Raw genomic sequence first — 15,183 nt, 5'->3', positions numbered from 1 at the left:
GCATATACAATTACAGTCACAGCTTGTGTGAGCATTTTTCCGAGTATTCGATGTTATTTCATTTGGTTCAATGGGTGGTAAATGTTTAAACGAATGTATATATATATATATATATATATATGAAATGTTATATGATCTTGACATGTGAATTGGAAAATGTTGTTATGAACACTTGAAATGGAAAAGTTATGCTTATGGGATATGTGATGGATGAAATGTGTACTTGATAGGTTTATTATTACATGTTCCATGATATGTTGGAATTGTATATTTCATTCTTATACTTACTAACCTTATGAGGTTTGAATATATGCTCATGAGCTAATGAATGAATTTATGCATGAATGGTTTGAATATAAACATGTTTGTAAGTTAAAGTTTACATTATAGGAGCTTACTAAGCACTAGTTGCTTACGTTAATTATTTTCTTTCCTTGTAGATCATAAAAATATTGATTGATTGGAAGTTCAAGTCAAAGCACACACACTATTCGTTCTTTATCTCGGTAGAAGTTTTGGTTATTTTGATGTTGGGTTATAAATGGTATGTACTATAAGCTTTTAAGTTATTTTGCTATGATGTTGTTTAAATTTTGTTTAAAGCATACTTGTGGATGTGTATATATATTTTAGTTTTGGCTTGTATATGTTTATATATATATATATATATATATATATATATATATATGTGTGTGTGTGTGCGCTTTTGGTTATTTGGTTTATACTTCTTGAAAATGGTTGAGATATGGTAAAATTGTATGTGAATAGAGTGGACAAACTGATATGTTTGGCATGTGTATAACATAAGGGCTTGTGATCTTTGAATGTGAATTTGGTTTGGTGTATGAAATGTGATGCTAATGAGGGCAAATTGGTTAGACACTTAGGTTGACTGTTTTGGTATGTTTTAAGCATGTTTGAATGTGTTTTGAAGGTGTGAAATTGGTTGAAATTGGTTTGGCTTGGTACCTAAGAAATGAGTGATGATTTGTCTTGTTTTGAAAGTCATTTTAGGTGCACACGACATGGGACACGGGTTGTCACATGCCGTGTACCACACACGGTCACCCCAAACGGCCATGTAACTTATTTAGTTTTTGTGCAAGTTTTCCCACATGGTCACAGGCCATGTGACCTAATTTCGAATTGCAAACGGCCTGATAACATGACTATGTGACCCTGTATTCGAACTGTATATAGTTTGACCACACGACGATGCCTCTAAACCACACGACCTGGAATCTGTCACACAACCTGGCCACATGATCTGAATAATAAAAATCTTGCACTCAATTTGTAACATCATTTCAAGATAATGAATAAACCAACTCATCAACGTAAATAAATATAAATTATGATTAATAAATAAAATTTAAACCATATTCGCAATTAGAAAAAAAATGATAATAATATCAACTCATTTGTAGACGTGGGAGATTCCATAATTAGAGCCAACGAAACCATATCTTAAAGTATCCAAATTCTTCAAATAATATGACTTAGTGACTTCCATTTTCTATCTTTAAAAGCTCATCTTTTTGTTCTATAAAAACCCTTTGATCGTTTCACCAACTTCATCGTCTGAGGCCGTCAATAATTAATTTTTAGATTTCACCACATGGTGGTTTGGCAGCCCGTCTAGCTCTTGCCCAAATTCGATCCATATTTTAAATGAATTTATTTTTCGTCTAACCTCAATTTTGAACTTAATACTTTTGTTTAAATTCTTTCAAAATTTTAGATGCACTTTCAAGTTTGGATAAATAACTTGACAAATAACCATAGCAGCGTTTTACTCATGTAAATATATAAATTATGATTCATAATTAAAATTTAAAACTTCGGCTTGGTCCTTGGTTGGGATTACGATATATAATTATAATAACGACTCATTCATAGATCTGGGATATTTCTTAATCAAAGCCAACGAAAACATATCTTAATGTATCCAAATTCTCCAAATTATATGACTTAGTGCCTTTCATTTTCTAGTTTCAAACCTCATCTTTGTGTTCTATAAAAACCCTTTGATCACTTCATCACCTTCATCGTAAGAAGCAGTCCATTTTCTCAGTGAAATCAAATTATTCTCTATTGGAAAAATGGCTTCAAAGGTTAAGTCATCGACTGCTCTTTTCTTCTCTCTTAACCTTTTCTTTTTTGCTTTAGTAAGCTCTTACAATGTTGATAATAATCCTAATGGTTCTTCTTACCCCCACAAAATCTCGGAACCCTGTTGTTATCCGTCCCGGATACAAGTTTCCCAACGATGGTAGCGCTCAAAGTTATTATGGTACTTGTAATCCATTGAACCTTGGGTGTGTGTGTTAATCTGTTGGGTGGTTTGGTGAATCTCGACCTCGGCAACGTACCAACCCAACCATGCTGCAGTTTGATCCATGGGTTGGCTGATCTTGAAGCTGCGGTTTGCCTTTGCACTGCTGTCCGAGCTAATGTCTTGGACATTAAACTCAACCTTCCTATTTCATTGAGTCTCTTACTCAATAATTGTGGAAGAAGGGTGGCTACTGAATACATTTGCGCTCCATAAATATTGTCGTTTTAGAAAATTGTCTTTGATTATTCTTTTATCGATTGTTTGATGGATTCTCTCTTTGATTCATTTCATAGCAGTTCTCGAATTGTTGTTTTTTCATAAAGGAAAGACTCTTCAACCTTTCCCTTTCATCTCCTGTAATAATTTCTTTCATCTCCTGTAATAATTTCTTTCATCTCCTGTAATAATTTCTTTACTTGTCTTAATTTATTTGTGTAATAAGGATGCATTTTCCAAGTAATAAATTAAGATGTCTATGAAAATCCCAATCAATTGTAATGCTATGAGATAATTAATGGAGATTATAAATTATAGTATTTTCTTATAACAATTTATACAAATTTGATCTTTTTCTTGATATAAATTAAAATTGGCACAGCTAATATGTTTTGAAAAAAATTGGAATAAAATAATATCTTTAAAAAAGTGAATTTTTTTCAAAATTTAAACAATTCTTTCATGTTTTAAGAATTTCTTTTATGTAGCAAAAAAAAAGTCAAGAGTGCTCTCTCATAGTCTCCCAAAGAAATAAGTCTGCTGTGGTTGGGTCTTGAGTAGGGCGGTGACAAAGATAGCTATGGCGAGGGATGATATCTCTCTCCTGGAAGAAGAATCGGTACATTTGACTGTCAAAAGCTCCCTGGTGGTCCCCAATGGAAAGCTGACTCTTTTAGGGATTGTATGGACAATGAAAACCTACAATCCAGATAGGTTTCGAGCCCAATTGAAGAGTATCTGGAAAACAAAAAAGAAATTTGAGATCAAAATTTCTGGTCAAAACTTGTTCATGATTGAATTTGAAGAAGAGGAGGATCTGGAATTAATACTGGCAGGAAGGCTGTGGCTTTTTAGACGAAATTTGATGATTTTCAAAAAACTGGAAAAGCCGATAGATAAAAGCAACCTTTGTCTGGTTAAATCTCTGTTTTTGGCTCAAAATAGGTCCTTGCCCACCTGAATGTGACAAGAAAGACCTTACACATGCAACACAGAACAAATAATATGCAGCCAAGCTGCCAGAATATAGGTGACAGGTCGCTGTACAGATTACTTCCTCCACATATACGATTCTCACCCCGGTCATAAATACAATATCCAGATACAGAAATATCATGCTTAACATGCTTGCGTACAGATAACATATACATATATATAACAGAATAATCAGACATGCATAACGGTGTCCTACTCAAAGCATACTACCAGAATATCAGATCACATAATTTAGAGTTTGGTTAGCCTTTAGCGACTCTACGGTAGGTCCACAGTCAATTGGAACGACCCGTGCAATCTTAGGGAAAATTTTAGAATTTTGGGCCTACATGCTGTGCGGCCCACACGCCCAGATTGGCCTTGCCCGCGTGGTCCACAAGGCCTGGCCCAAAACCCACATGCCCGTGTAGGCTCATACGCCCAATATGGCCTAGCCCGTGTGGCCCACACGGCCACACTCAACCATCGCACGGTCGTGTCTTGAGCACGGCCGCACCTTCGTCAGACACACGACCGTGTCTTGAACACAGCCTACAACACGGCCAGGCACACAACCGTGTGGCATCGACAGAACACTTTTTTGGCTTTTGCCGAAACCCAATTTTCTGCGTTTTGGGAACACACCTGGATCGTTTTTTATGCGAAAACACTCCCGAGCCACACAACACCTAAAATTGACCAATAAATTGCCGAATTAGTCGCTTAAATTGAAACTAAACCGTAACTACATTGAAATAGACAATCCTTTATTGAATCAAAACCTTTACCTTCGAATGGGCAATGGTGATTTCGTACAACTATAGCACCAATTGGAAGCCCCCAGCCCCTTGATCTTCTCCTAAGCAACAATAACGAACCCTATCAACCAATGATTCACTAACCAAAACATAACCACACTTACCAAAAATGCACAAAGAACACCAAAATATCGAGATGCGAAATTACGACAGCAGATAAAAAGATGAAAAACAAAATCATCGGAAAGGAAGAGGAAGATGAAAATGGTAAAGAATAGGAAGAAAAATTGAAAAACAGGAAATAAAATTAACAAATTGATTACAATCCCAACTCCCCACCAACACTCAATCTCAACTACCTCAGAATTTTAGCTATGCCGAAACTCGACCAAACAACCGAGCAAAAATTTTAACATCCATGTTCACACAAGGATTCAAACACAAGAACTCCAACACAACAACCCCTTACCACTCAAACCAGCAAGCTTATTCTAATATAGATTAACAGACAGTTTTATATAAGCCCACTCAACAAGGGTAAGGTTTGGATCTAAAATAGCAAAATTATTAGATGTGAGACTTGAACCCAAGACCTCATACACACACCCAAAACACTTAACCACTGAAACATATACATAATTGTTAAATTTCACAAAAACAGGCTTAAATTAATCAAGGTATTACAACATCCCTAAACTATGCTAATAACTCTTTCGAGAGTAGAGCAACTGACTCTAGGTTGATTAATTGAAATTTCTTTCTAATTAAAACCCCTACTATCGCATTAACTCGATTTATGGAGTCCCCTATTAGATTTGACTCTAATTCGATAGATTTATGTCGTCCTATTTTTAGGATTGCATGCAATTCTACTAAATTACTCAAGATCTACTGTTAAGCAGTGTCTATTCCTCCTCTGATTTAAGTACATCAAATATGGATCAATAATTTAGAAATATCAAACCAAGAATCAATCACACATAATTAATAACAAGATCCAAGTATTTATTGCTTAAAATAAAAATCAAACGATAGAATTCATCATGGGGTTCATCTCCCCCTAGGTATTTAGAAAATTAGTTCATGCTTGAAAATAAAAATATCCCAGAGACAGTATAACCAAAAGAAATAAAGAAACTCATGATAATCTCTTAAGAAATCAACTAGGAATCTTCAATCTTGACGGAAAATTACTTTAGAATCAGCTTCAATGTTGTTTTTCGAGTTGTTTTCTTGAATATTCTATGACGGCTCACAACTATCTTCTTATTTTTGTCATATATAGTTCTCAGAATGCTCGAAAAACCCTAAAAATCACGTTTTTCCACTGTTCGGAGTGCAATTCGCGAAATCGACACGGCCTGTCACATGGTTGTGTGGTAGCCCATGTAGCTCTTGTCCAAACTCGGTTCATATTTTAAATGAACCAATTTTTCATCCAATCTCAATTTCGAACCTAATACTTTTGTCTAAATCCTCTCAAAATTTTAGGTGCACCTTCGAGTTTGAATGAATAACCTGGTTCATGAACATTTTTATTTGCAAGTAATCATAGCAAGGTTGTACTAGTGTAAATATATAAATTATGATTCATAATTAAAATTTAAAATTGCGGCTTGGTCCCATACTTGGGATTACGATATATAATTATAATAACAACTCATTCATAGATCTGGGAGATTTCTTAATCAAAGCCAACGAAAACATATCTTAAAATATCCAAATTCTCCAAATGATATGACTTAGTGGCTTTCATTTTCTAGTTTCAAACCTCATCTTTGTGTTCTATAAAAACCCTTTGATCACTTCATCACCTTCATCGTAGGAAGCAGTCCATTTTCTCAGTGAAATCAAATTATTCTCTATTGGAAAAATGGCTTCAAAGGTTAAGTTATCAACTGCTCTTTTCTTCTCTGTTAACCTTTTCTTTTTTGCTTTAGTAAGCTCTTACAATGTTGATAATAATCCTAATGGTTCTTCTTACCCCACAAAATCTCGGAACCCTGTTGTTATCCGTCCCGGATACAAGTTTCCCAACGATGGTAGCGCTCAAAGCTATTATGGTACTTGTAATCCATTGAACCTTGGTGTGTGTGTTAATCTGTTGGGTGGTTTGGTGAATCTCAACCTCGGCAACGTACCAACCCAACCATGCTGCAGTTTGATCCATGGGTTGGCTGATCTTGAAGCTGCGGTTTGCCTTTGCACTGCTGTCCGAGCTAATGTGTTAGACATTAAACTCAACCTTCCTATCTCATTGAGTCTCTTACTCAATAACTGTGGAAGAAGGGTGGCTACTGAATACATTTGCGCTCCATAAATATTGTCGTTTTAGAAAATTTTCTTTGATTATTCTTTTATCGATTGTTTGTTAGATTCTCTATCTTTGATTCATTTCATAGCAGTTCTCGAATTGTTGTTTTTTCATAAAGGAAAGGCTCTTCAACCTTCCCCTTTCAGCTCTTGTAATAATTTCTTTACTTCTTGTCTTAATTTATTTTTGTAATAAGGATGCATTTTCTAAGTAATAAAATAAGATGTCTATGAAAATCCCAATCAATTATAATGCTATGAGATAATTAATGGAGGTTATAAATTATAGTATTTCCTTATAATAATTTATACGAATTTGATCTTTTCTTGATATAAATTAAATTTGGCACAGCGAATATGTTTTGAAAAAATTAGAATAAAATAATATCTTTAGAAAATGTGGGTACAATTTTTAATGTTGTGTGAAGCAAGAAATAAACTTAAAAATCCAGAGATAAATCAGAAATATGTTCCATTATCCACAACATTAAGACTCTACTAAGCGAGTTCAAATCTATAAAATTTCAGCATGTCCATCGCACAGCAAACGCTTTGGTACATATTATAGCCACTGAGAATTTGAAGAAAAGGAAAGGGTTTTACCTGGATGGTGCAGTACCAAGTCATGCAATTAAAACGCTGGAAGACGAATGGATCAGAGAACCCAACTGAAGCTTTGTGAGGAAGATAGTGTTTTTCTCCCTGGGAATCAAACGTCCGAGTAAAAATGTTTTGAAAAGTAAATGACTTATTGGAAATCAGGGGAGCATTTTTTTGGATGGAAAAGGGAGTTTGGGAAAAGTGAATATTATAATTTATTTTTTTATATAGTTTCAAATTGATATATTATTTAAAAATTAAGATAAATCATCATTATCAATGATAGGTAATAATAATTAAAAATACGTTATTCAAAAATTAATTAATTAAAAATTAAAAGTATAAAATCACATGCAACGCATTTATATTAAAAATAATTTATTTAAAATAATCAGAAAGGCATTTTACATTTAAAATAAATTCTCGTTTCAAGTAAAGAAAACTCAAATTTAACTCAACTCCTATTGATTTAACGACTTAAACCTTTCTGAGTTAATTGAATTTTAGCAGCGTGTGAGCCTAATTATTAGAGTTTTTTTTTTAATCTTTAATTAATATTAAAGATACCCAAAGGTACAAATTTGCAATATGTACTGTCTTTTGGTGTGTGCTGGTGACATGATATTTGCAAAGTGCTAAATTAATTGTAGTTATGATAGTGACAACGTTGTGCTCATGTTATTATTTAAAAATTGGCCTATTGGATTCGAATAACCATCATACAGAGGGGAAATTCCAGTCTTTGCCAGCAATCAAATATTTCTGTATCCCAATTAATTTCACTTAGTGCCTCTCAGTTACTTAGTTTTTATGTTCATCCCTTTTTTCTATATAAACCCTTTCCTCACTTCGTCACAACTTTTGGCTTTCTCTCAACCACTTCAAACAAATTCCTTTTGAAAAATGGCCTTCTCTTCTTTGCTTTAGTCAGCTCTTATAATATCAATAATGATTCAAAAGATTCTAAAAACACTGTTTTTATTCATCCTCGAGATGTGTACTCAAATAACCAAGGACGGTTCAATACATGCAATCCCCTAAATCTCGATGTGTTTTAAGCTGTTGAGTTTGGTGGATGTTAATCTCAGAAACGTACCTACAAAATCATGTCGCAGCTTGATTGAAGGATTTGTTGATCTTGAAGCTGCAATTTGCCTTTGCACTGCCGTTAGAGTTAATGCGTTAGGCATTAACATCAACCTTCCTATTTAATTGAGCCTCTTACTCAATAAGTGTGGAAGAAACGTTGCTACTCAATACATTTGTAGCCCTTAGATATAGTTCTTCAACAATGTTTGACCACTCTTTACTTTTTATTGTTTATTGAATTTTCATTTTTTTTTTGTTGGATTGTATTGTTTGCATCTGTATTCAATAACCCTTCTTTATTATATTACTAAATAATTTGAAATATATTTTTAAAAGAAAATTATATAAATTTTAGTATACATATTTAGTATATCTATATAATTATAAAACTATTGATTAATAAATATAAATTTATGTAGCCATCGGGTGTGTCTTGTATTCTTCTCCAAGTTAAAATTTGTTACCTTTTGTCAGTTAAATTTTGATTGTTCCATGCATATTTTAATATGATTAGAACTCTAAATTTAGCCTCTTTAAAGGCATTTTGTATCCTTATTTTGAGATACCAATAAAAAAAATGGGCTTTTCTTTGGGGGCGAGAAGACGTAACCGCATATGAGTTTTGGTGAGAGGTTTGTGATAATTATGGAAACTATTTTATACACTTTCTATGAGTGTTTTATGAGATTTAGGGTTTTGTTTACCGATTTTCTCTTTGGGATTTTGAGCTTTCTATTCGGGGTTTTGGGTAATGTACAGGTTGTGCATTTAGGTTATCTTCTCCATATTTTACTCTCGTTTGTTTACTCATTTAGTGAAAAGGTGATACCTCCTTTGCCCGTGAATTTTCCCTCTTTGAGGGTTTTTCATGTAAAATATTTGCGTTCGTTTTTCTTCACTTTTATTATCTCGTTGTTTATACGGGTTAATCTCCAACAAATTGTCATCAGAGCTACTGTTCAGCTTTTGCAGATTGCCTTGCTCGGTGGCACAACAACATTTTTGGATATCGAGAAGTTTGATAGACGACAAATTTCAGTTTCTAGCAGTTTCAGATAATTATAGAAGTAGCTGATATGGCCAAGGACAATATTGATGATTTGTTATTCTCCACACATAATTAGGTTGAAGGTGGGGTCGTGTCAGATGTTAGACATGCGCCTGATTTAGAAAAGAATCTAATCTCCTTTTGGTCTTTAAGACTTGAATGGTTTGCAGAATGTTTCCAGGCAAGGTTAGTCACAAAGGGCTGCTGTTAGGTAGAGGGTGTTACTGACCCTTGTTGCATTATACAATTTTGATTTAAAGACTAAAAGTCTTTTAGTTTAGAAGTTTGAGTATATTTTAGCCTTAGTTGACATTCTCCAAAATTAGAGTTAGGCCCATGATGGGGAATGGAAAAAAAAAGGTGTGATAAATACTAGTCAAGATGGAGATTTGTGGGGTGTGCCTCGTATTCTTCTTCCAGTTAAACTATGCTATCTTTTCTTAGTTAAACTCTGATTATTCCAGGGATATTTTAATATGATTAGAACTCTAATCTTAACATATTTAAAAGGGCCTTGTATCCTTGTTTTGAAATGCAAAAAATGGCTTTTTTTTGGGGTGACAAGATGTAAACGCATATGAGTTTTGTGTTAATTATGGAGAGTATTTTATACCCTTTTGTGAGTGCCTTATGAGATTTAGGGTTTTGTTTATCAGTTTGCCCTTTGAGGTTTTGAGATTTGTATTTGTGGTTTTAGGTAATGTATAGGTTGTACGTTTAGGTCATCTTCTACATATTGCACTATCGTTTGTTTACTCATTTAGTGAAAAGGGACAAACCTCATTTGCCCCACTCATAATGATCAACTTTCCGAAGATCCCATTTGATTCTAGATGCTCGTAGCATTGGGCCAGATAAACCCCAATTTATTGCTTCTTCTCCACCAATAACGCCTATCCCTTTAACTCGTTCTAAAAAGTAGGATTTCGCGTAATAAGTTTTTGATATTCAACAATTCCTATTAAAAAAAATCACAGAAATCAAAACATTTATCTATTCAGCCATAAGGTAGACAGGTCGCCACTCCTCCGGTACGAAAATAATTATGCATCATTCTCATATCGGTGGCAGCTTCAAATAGATCATATACTAATTCTCTTTCTCTGAAACTATAGATAAAATGGGGGGGGTCTGTGCACCAATAACTACCATAACAGGTCCAAGCCGTAATTGATGAGAAGTTATACGACTCAACTCCAACATAAATACTCTGATATAGTTGGCCCTTTTAGGGACTTGAATATTCCCTAATTGTTCTGGTCCATTTACGGTTATTGCTTTTGTGAACGTAGTGGCTGAATAGTCCCAACGCGTTACATAAGGCAAATATTATATAATTGTTTGGTTTTCCGCAATTTTTTTCATTCTTCTGTGTAAATAACCTAATATTGATTCACAGTCAACAATATCTTCACCATCCAAAGTGACGAAAAACACCATGCATTGATGGGTGGTGAGGCCACATATTGACTATTATAAGGTCTTTTTATTGTAGCTGATAGATTCATAGGTTTTTCCTCAATTTATTCTTACATGAATTGTTGAAAAGGAAAATAAGTACATCAAAATGAAAATTTATGATTTCGAATTTTTTTTAAATTACCGTTATTATTCTTACTTAGATCTGATTCAAAAATCTGTTGAACTCAAAGGCCTAACTAAATATTGCTAATGATTACCAAAGATATATACAAGCAGACGTGGCGTGGCATGTCAAGTTTAATAATTATTTTCATATTCATATTCATATTTTTTATATTATAATGTTTTTATTTTTATCTAGAGTTTAAACCCAAAATTAATAATATTTTTTGAAAATTAAGAATTTAGTGTCTATACTTTTCAGATTTTAAAATTCATATTTAATTGTTAATACTATTATTATTTTTATTAAATTCAAGTTAATTACAAAGTCATTCATTTAATTACATAGCTGCCAAGTATGTATTTTTTTATTTGTAATATATTATAACAACAATTTTAACAAAAAAACGGTGTTAACAATTGGACTTTAAATTTAAAATCTTAAAAGTAGAGAAAATAAATTTCATAAAATATAAATACATTGACTAAATTCCTAATTTTCAAAAATATAAAACTTATGAAACTATTTATTTTAAAAATTTAATAATTTAATTCACTAACAAATAACCATGCGTGTGGCTATGTATGTTAAAAAGAACATTATGCTTATAATTTAAGCAAACACTCAATTGGTAGGTTTAGGATAACTGAAAATTTTAAAATACTAGAATTGACGAATCTAGAAGAATATTTAAACAAATGAAATCAAAAGAAAAATTTATCCTATAATGATTTGACATAAAATGTGACGAGGACAACTTATGTGATAACTCTTACGTAGGAGGAGACCAAGAGAATAATCCTAATTAGTAGAAATAAGCAACTCAATTAAAATAGTGTATTAGCTTAATTAACAATTAGTAAATTGATTGAACTAATATTTATTAGTTTGCATGAAATACAATGTTCTTTGATACTACTAATTTGTGAATTGATTAGGTTAATAATTATTTTGGAATAATTAATTTGATACCACTATTTACTAATTTTAATAATCTCTCGAATCCGATGCTTAAAATGTTCTATATTCATTCTAAAAATTTCCATATTACAGCTCTACCTTATATGTTTACAGTTAAAACTGTGTTTTCATATTGTTTAATAATTTCATTATTTTGGTGCACGCCCCCACAACGGTTAGGAGCATCCACAATATTTTCTATAAGTCCGAAATTCCCCATTCTCCTTAAAGCTTCCTTATGACAAATTTCCATATTTTTCTATGGGCATTCTTCAATCCTGTCTAATGTGCCCAAATAACAATTGATAAAATTTGTATGGTTGCCTAATCCCTATATGTTACGAAAATGAGTTAAATTTGATATATTTGATATATTAAAATCTAATAAATATTGTATAATTGTTTGGTTTTCCACAATTTTTTCCATTCCTCTGTGTAATAACCTAATTGTGATTCACAGTCAACAACATCTTCACCATCTAGAGTAACAATGAGACTAAGAACACCATGCATTGATGGGTGGTGAGGCCCCATATTGACTATTATAAGGTCTTTTTTCTGTAGCTGATAGATTCATAAGTTTTTCCTCGATTCATTCTTACATGAATTGTTGAAAAAGAAAACTAAGTACATCAAAATGAAAATCTAATAAATCGACTAATTCAAAATTTGCAAATTAACCATTTCTTTATTCTTGAATATCCAACCCACCAATTAATTCTTTAGAACATATTTTATTTGTCTTTGATAAATAAGATAGCAGTCGTTGACGTTTTCCTAGAATTTTACGTAGACTTCTCTGAGATAAATAGTCTTTTTTGTGCAATTCCAAATGTGAAGTAAGTCTTCGTATCTTATTGGTGAAACTAACTATTTGAAATTCAATAGATCCCCTGTTTTCTTCTCTTTTTTTCTTGAAAAATAACTGGGATGAATGAATTTTGTACCATAAAACCAAAAATTTCCTGCTTTTTTGAATGTGAATTTTACTAATAAGTAATAATAATACGGTCATTTTTATATACACGGTGATTTTAAGTTCATTATGAACTTTATCATTTTTTTTCAAATAAAATTAATCAACCTGGATTTTGATTTGATTCGTATAGGGATACAAAAGAGTGAGAGATTTCTACAAAAGAGAAAATTTGAGAGTTCAAATAGGATTTTGTTGATTCATTTGTCGATCTAATTGATATGTATGTCATTAAATTAGTATCGTGTATCAGAATAAAATGTAAGACAATCCTTGTGACCATCTATTTGTTTTCATATGCCCGGCACGATACATACATAATATAGGGAAAATGTACCATTAACAAATTTTTAGACGCGGATGCATACGGATCCTTATCATATTGAAACGACTGCCGGTATTAGTATTAAACCAATATTGATTCATACAATCTAAATCTACTAATCGATAATTGGGCCAAAGAAAGAACTTTAATTTAATTAGTTTCCTATTTTTTCCTCTTTGAGGGTTTTTCACGTAAAATATTTGCATTTGTTCTTCTTCACTTTTGTTATCTTGTTATTTATACAAGTCGATCCCCAACAATAGCAATGCTTTATTTTTTATGGGATTTTCATTTCATTGTTCCATAATAAAACACAAATTCATTACTTAAGCTTGGTTGGAATTTGGAACTTATATCAATGTTTTCATAAAATCATCTTTAAAAGTGATGTTTATTATGTGTAAAGTTTGAATCTTTTAACATTTGCAACTTTTCTTTTATCTCCGTTAAAACTTCTTTTGTAAAAAACATACAAAACCTTGTTAAGGTTTTAGTATTTTGCTTTGTTTGTTAAATTTATGAGTTTGTATTGTTACATGTTTGAATTTTGACATATATATTATTTATATAATTTATTAAGTAATACATTTGTAATAGTTTTTATATATATTTATATATAAAATTTGCTTAGAAATTATTAATTTTAATTTATTTACACAATAGAAATAAATATATAGTATAAAATAAATATTTAAATCTAATTGATAATCATCAATTTGTCAGTACTAGAGATCAATTCATCAGTTGCTTGGATTTTGGTTCGTAAATAAGTATATTATTATACATAATTAAAATTTTTATTTAAGTCACTAAGTTATTAAGGTTTTTTTCTTAAAAAAATCCAGCAAGTGAGCTTCAACCAACGATTTAACAATTAGTATGGTGGATCAGTACCCATCAACGAGTAGAATAACATACCTTAAATCTAAATTGATCAGACAGTTAGTGTTGGAGATCAACGGAAAAAACTGTTTGGATTTTGGTTCTCCAATTTTTAACGTTCAAAGTTGTTTCATGAAAAAAAATTGAATTGTACAAGAGAAGGAGAAAAAAAGTTTTCAATTGGTGCAGGCAGTGTGAATATAGATTATCATACAATGACAATTTTAACAATCTAATGACATAAATAAAAACTTTCCGATAATTTAATGATCATTTTATAACTTTTTTATAAACTTAATAATAATTTAATAATTTAACTGAATGATTACAATCTCACACTGACCAACTCATCAACGTAAATAAATATAAATTATGATTCGTAATTAAAATTTAAAACTTTGGCTTATTCCATATTTGCAATTAGAAAAAAGAAACAATTATAATTAGACGTGGGAGATTCCATAAATAGAGCCAACGAAACCATACCTTAAAGTATCCAAATTCTCCAAAACATGTGACTTAGTGACTTCCATTTTCTAGCTTTAAAAGCTCATCTTTGATCATTTCACCACCTTCATCGTCTGAGGCAGCCAATAAGCAATTTTTAGATTTCTCTCATCAAAACAGTCCATTTTCTCAGTGAAATCAAATAATTTTCTACTGAAAAAATGGCTTCAGACGTTAAGGCATCAACTGCTCTATTTTTCTCTCTTAACCTTTTCTTTTTTTTTGCTTTAGTTAGCTCTTATAACGTCGATAATAATTCAAACGGTTCTTTTTATCCGACAAAATCTCGGAACCCTGTTGTAATCCGTCCTGGATACAAGTTTCCTAACGATGGTAGCACTCATAACTACTATGGTACTTGTAATCCATTGAATCTTGGTGTATGTCTTAATCTGTTGGGTGGTTTGGCGAATCTCAACCTCGGCAACGTACCAACCCAACCATGCTGTAGTTTGATCCATGGGTTAGCTGATCTTGAAGCTGCGGTTTGTCTTTGCACTGCCATTAGAGCTAATGTGTTAGACATTAAACTCAACCTTCCTATTTCATTGAGTCGCTTACTCAATAACTGTGGAAGAAGAGTGGCTACCGAATATATTTGCGCTCCATAA

The 15,183-nt window shown here is 32.1% G+C and overlaps 2 protein-coding genes and 1 pseudogene across 2 annotated transcripts; 2 read left to right on the top strand and 1 right to left on the bottom strand.

Moving 5' to 3' along the window:
* The first annotated feature begins 6,121 nt into the window (after window positions 1–6,121).
* Window positions 6,122–6,837, top strand: LOC105776781 (putative lipid-binding protein AIR1). Its single transcript, XM_012599691.2, has one exon. The coding sequence runs from the start codon at window positions 6,161–6,163 to the stop codon at window positions 6,605–6,607; it is 447 nt and encodes a 148-aa protein (XP_012455145.1). The 5' UTR covers window positions 6,122–6,160; the 3' UTR covers window positions 6,608–6,837.
* Window positions 6,838–10,117: 3,280 nt separating this feature from the next.
* On the bottom strand, window positions 10,118–12,459 carry LOC128033999 (NAD(P)H-quinone oxidoreductase subunit H, chloroplastic-like; annotated as a pseudogene).
* Window positions 12,460–14,733: 2,274 nt separating this feature from the next.
* LOC105775586 (putative lipid-binding protein AIR1) lies at window positions 14,734–15,183 on the top strand. Its single transcript, XM_012598089.2, has one exon. The coding sequence runs from the start codon at window positions 14,734–14,736 to the stop codon at window positions 15,181–15,183; it is 450 nt and encodes a 149-aa protein (XP_012453543.2).

This window comes from Gossypium raimondii, chromosome 10 (assembly GCF_025698545.1).
Source record: "Gossypium raimondii isolate GPD5lz chromosome 10, ASM2569854v1, whole genome shotgun sequence".
Classification (NCBI taxonomy): domain Eukaryota; kingdom Viridiplantae; phylum Streptophyta; class Magnoliopsida; order Malvales; family Malvaceae; genus Gossypium; species Gossypium raimondii.
This window is presented reverse-complemented; position numbering and strand designations above follow the sequence as displayed.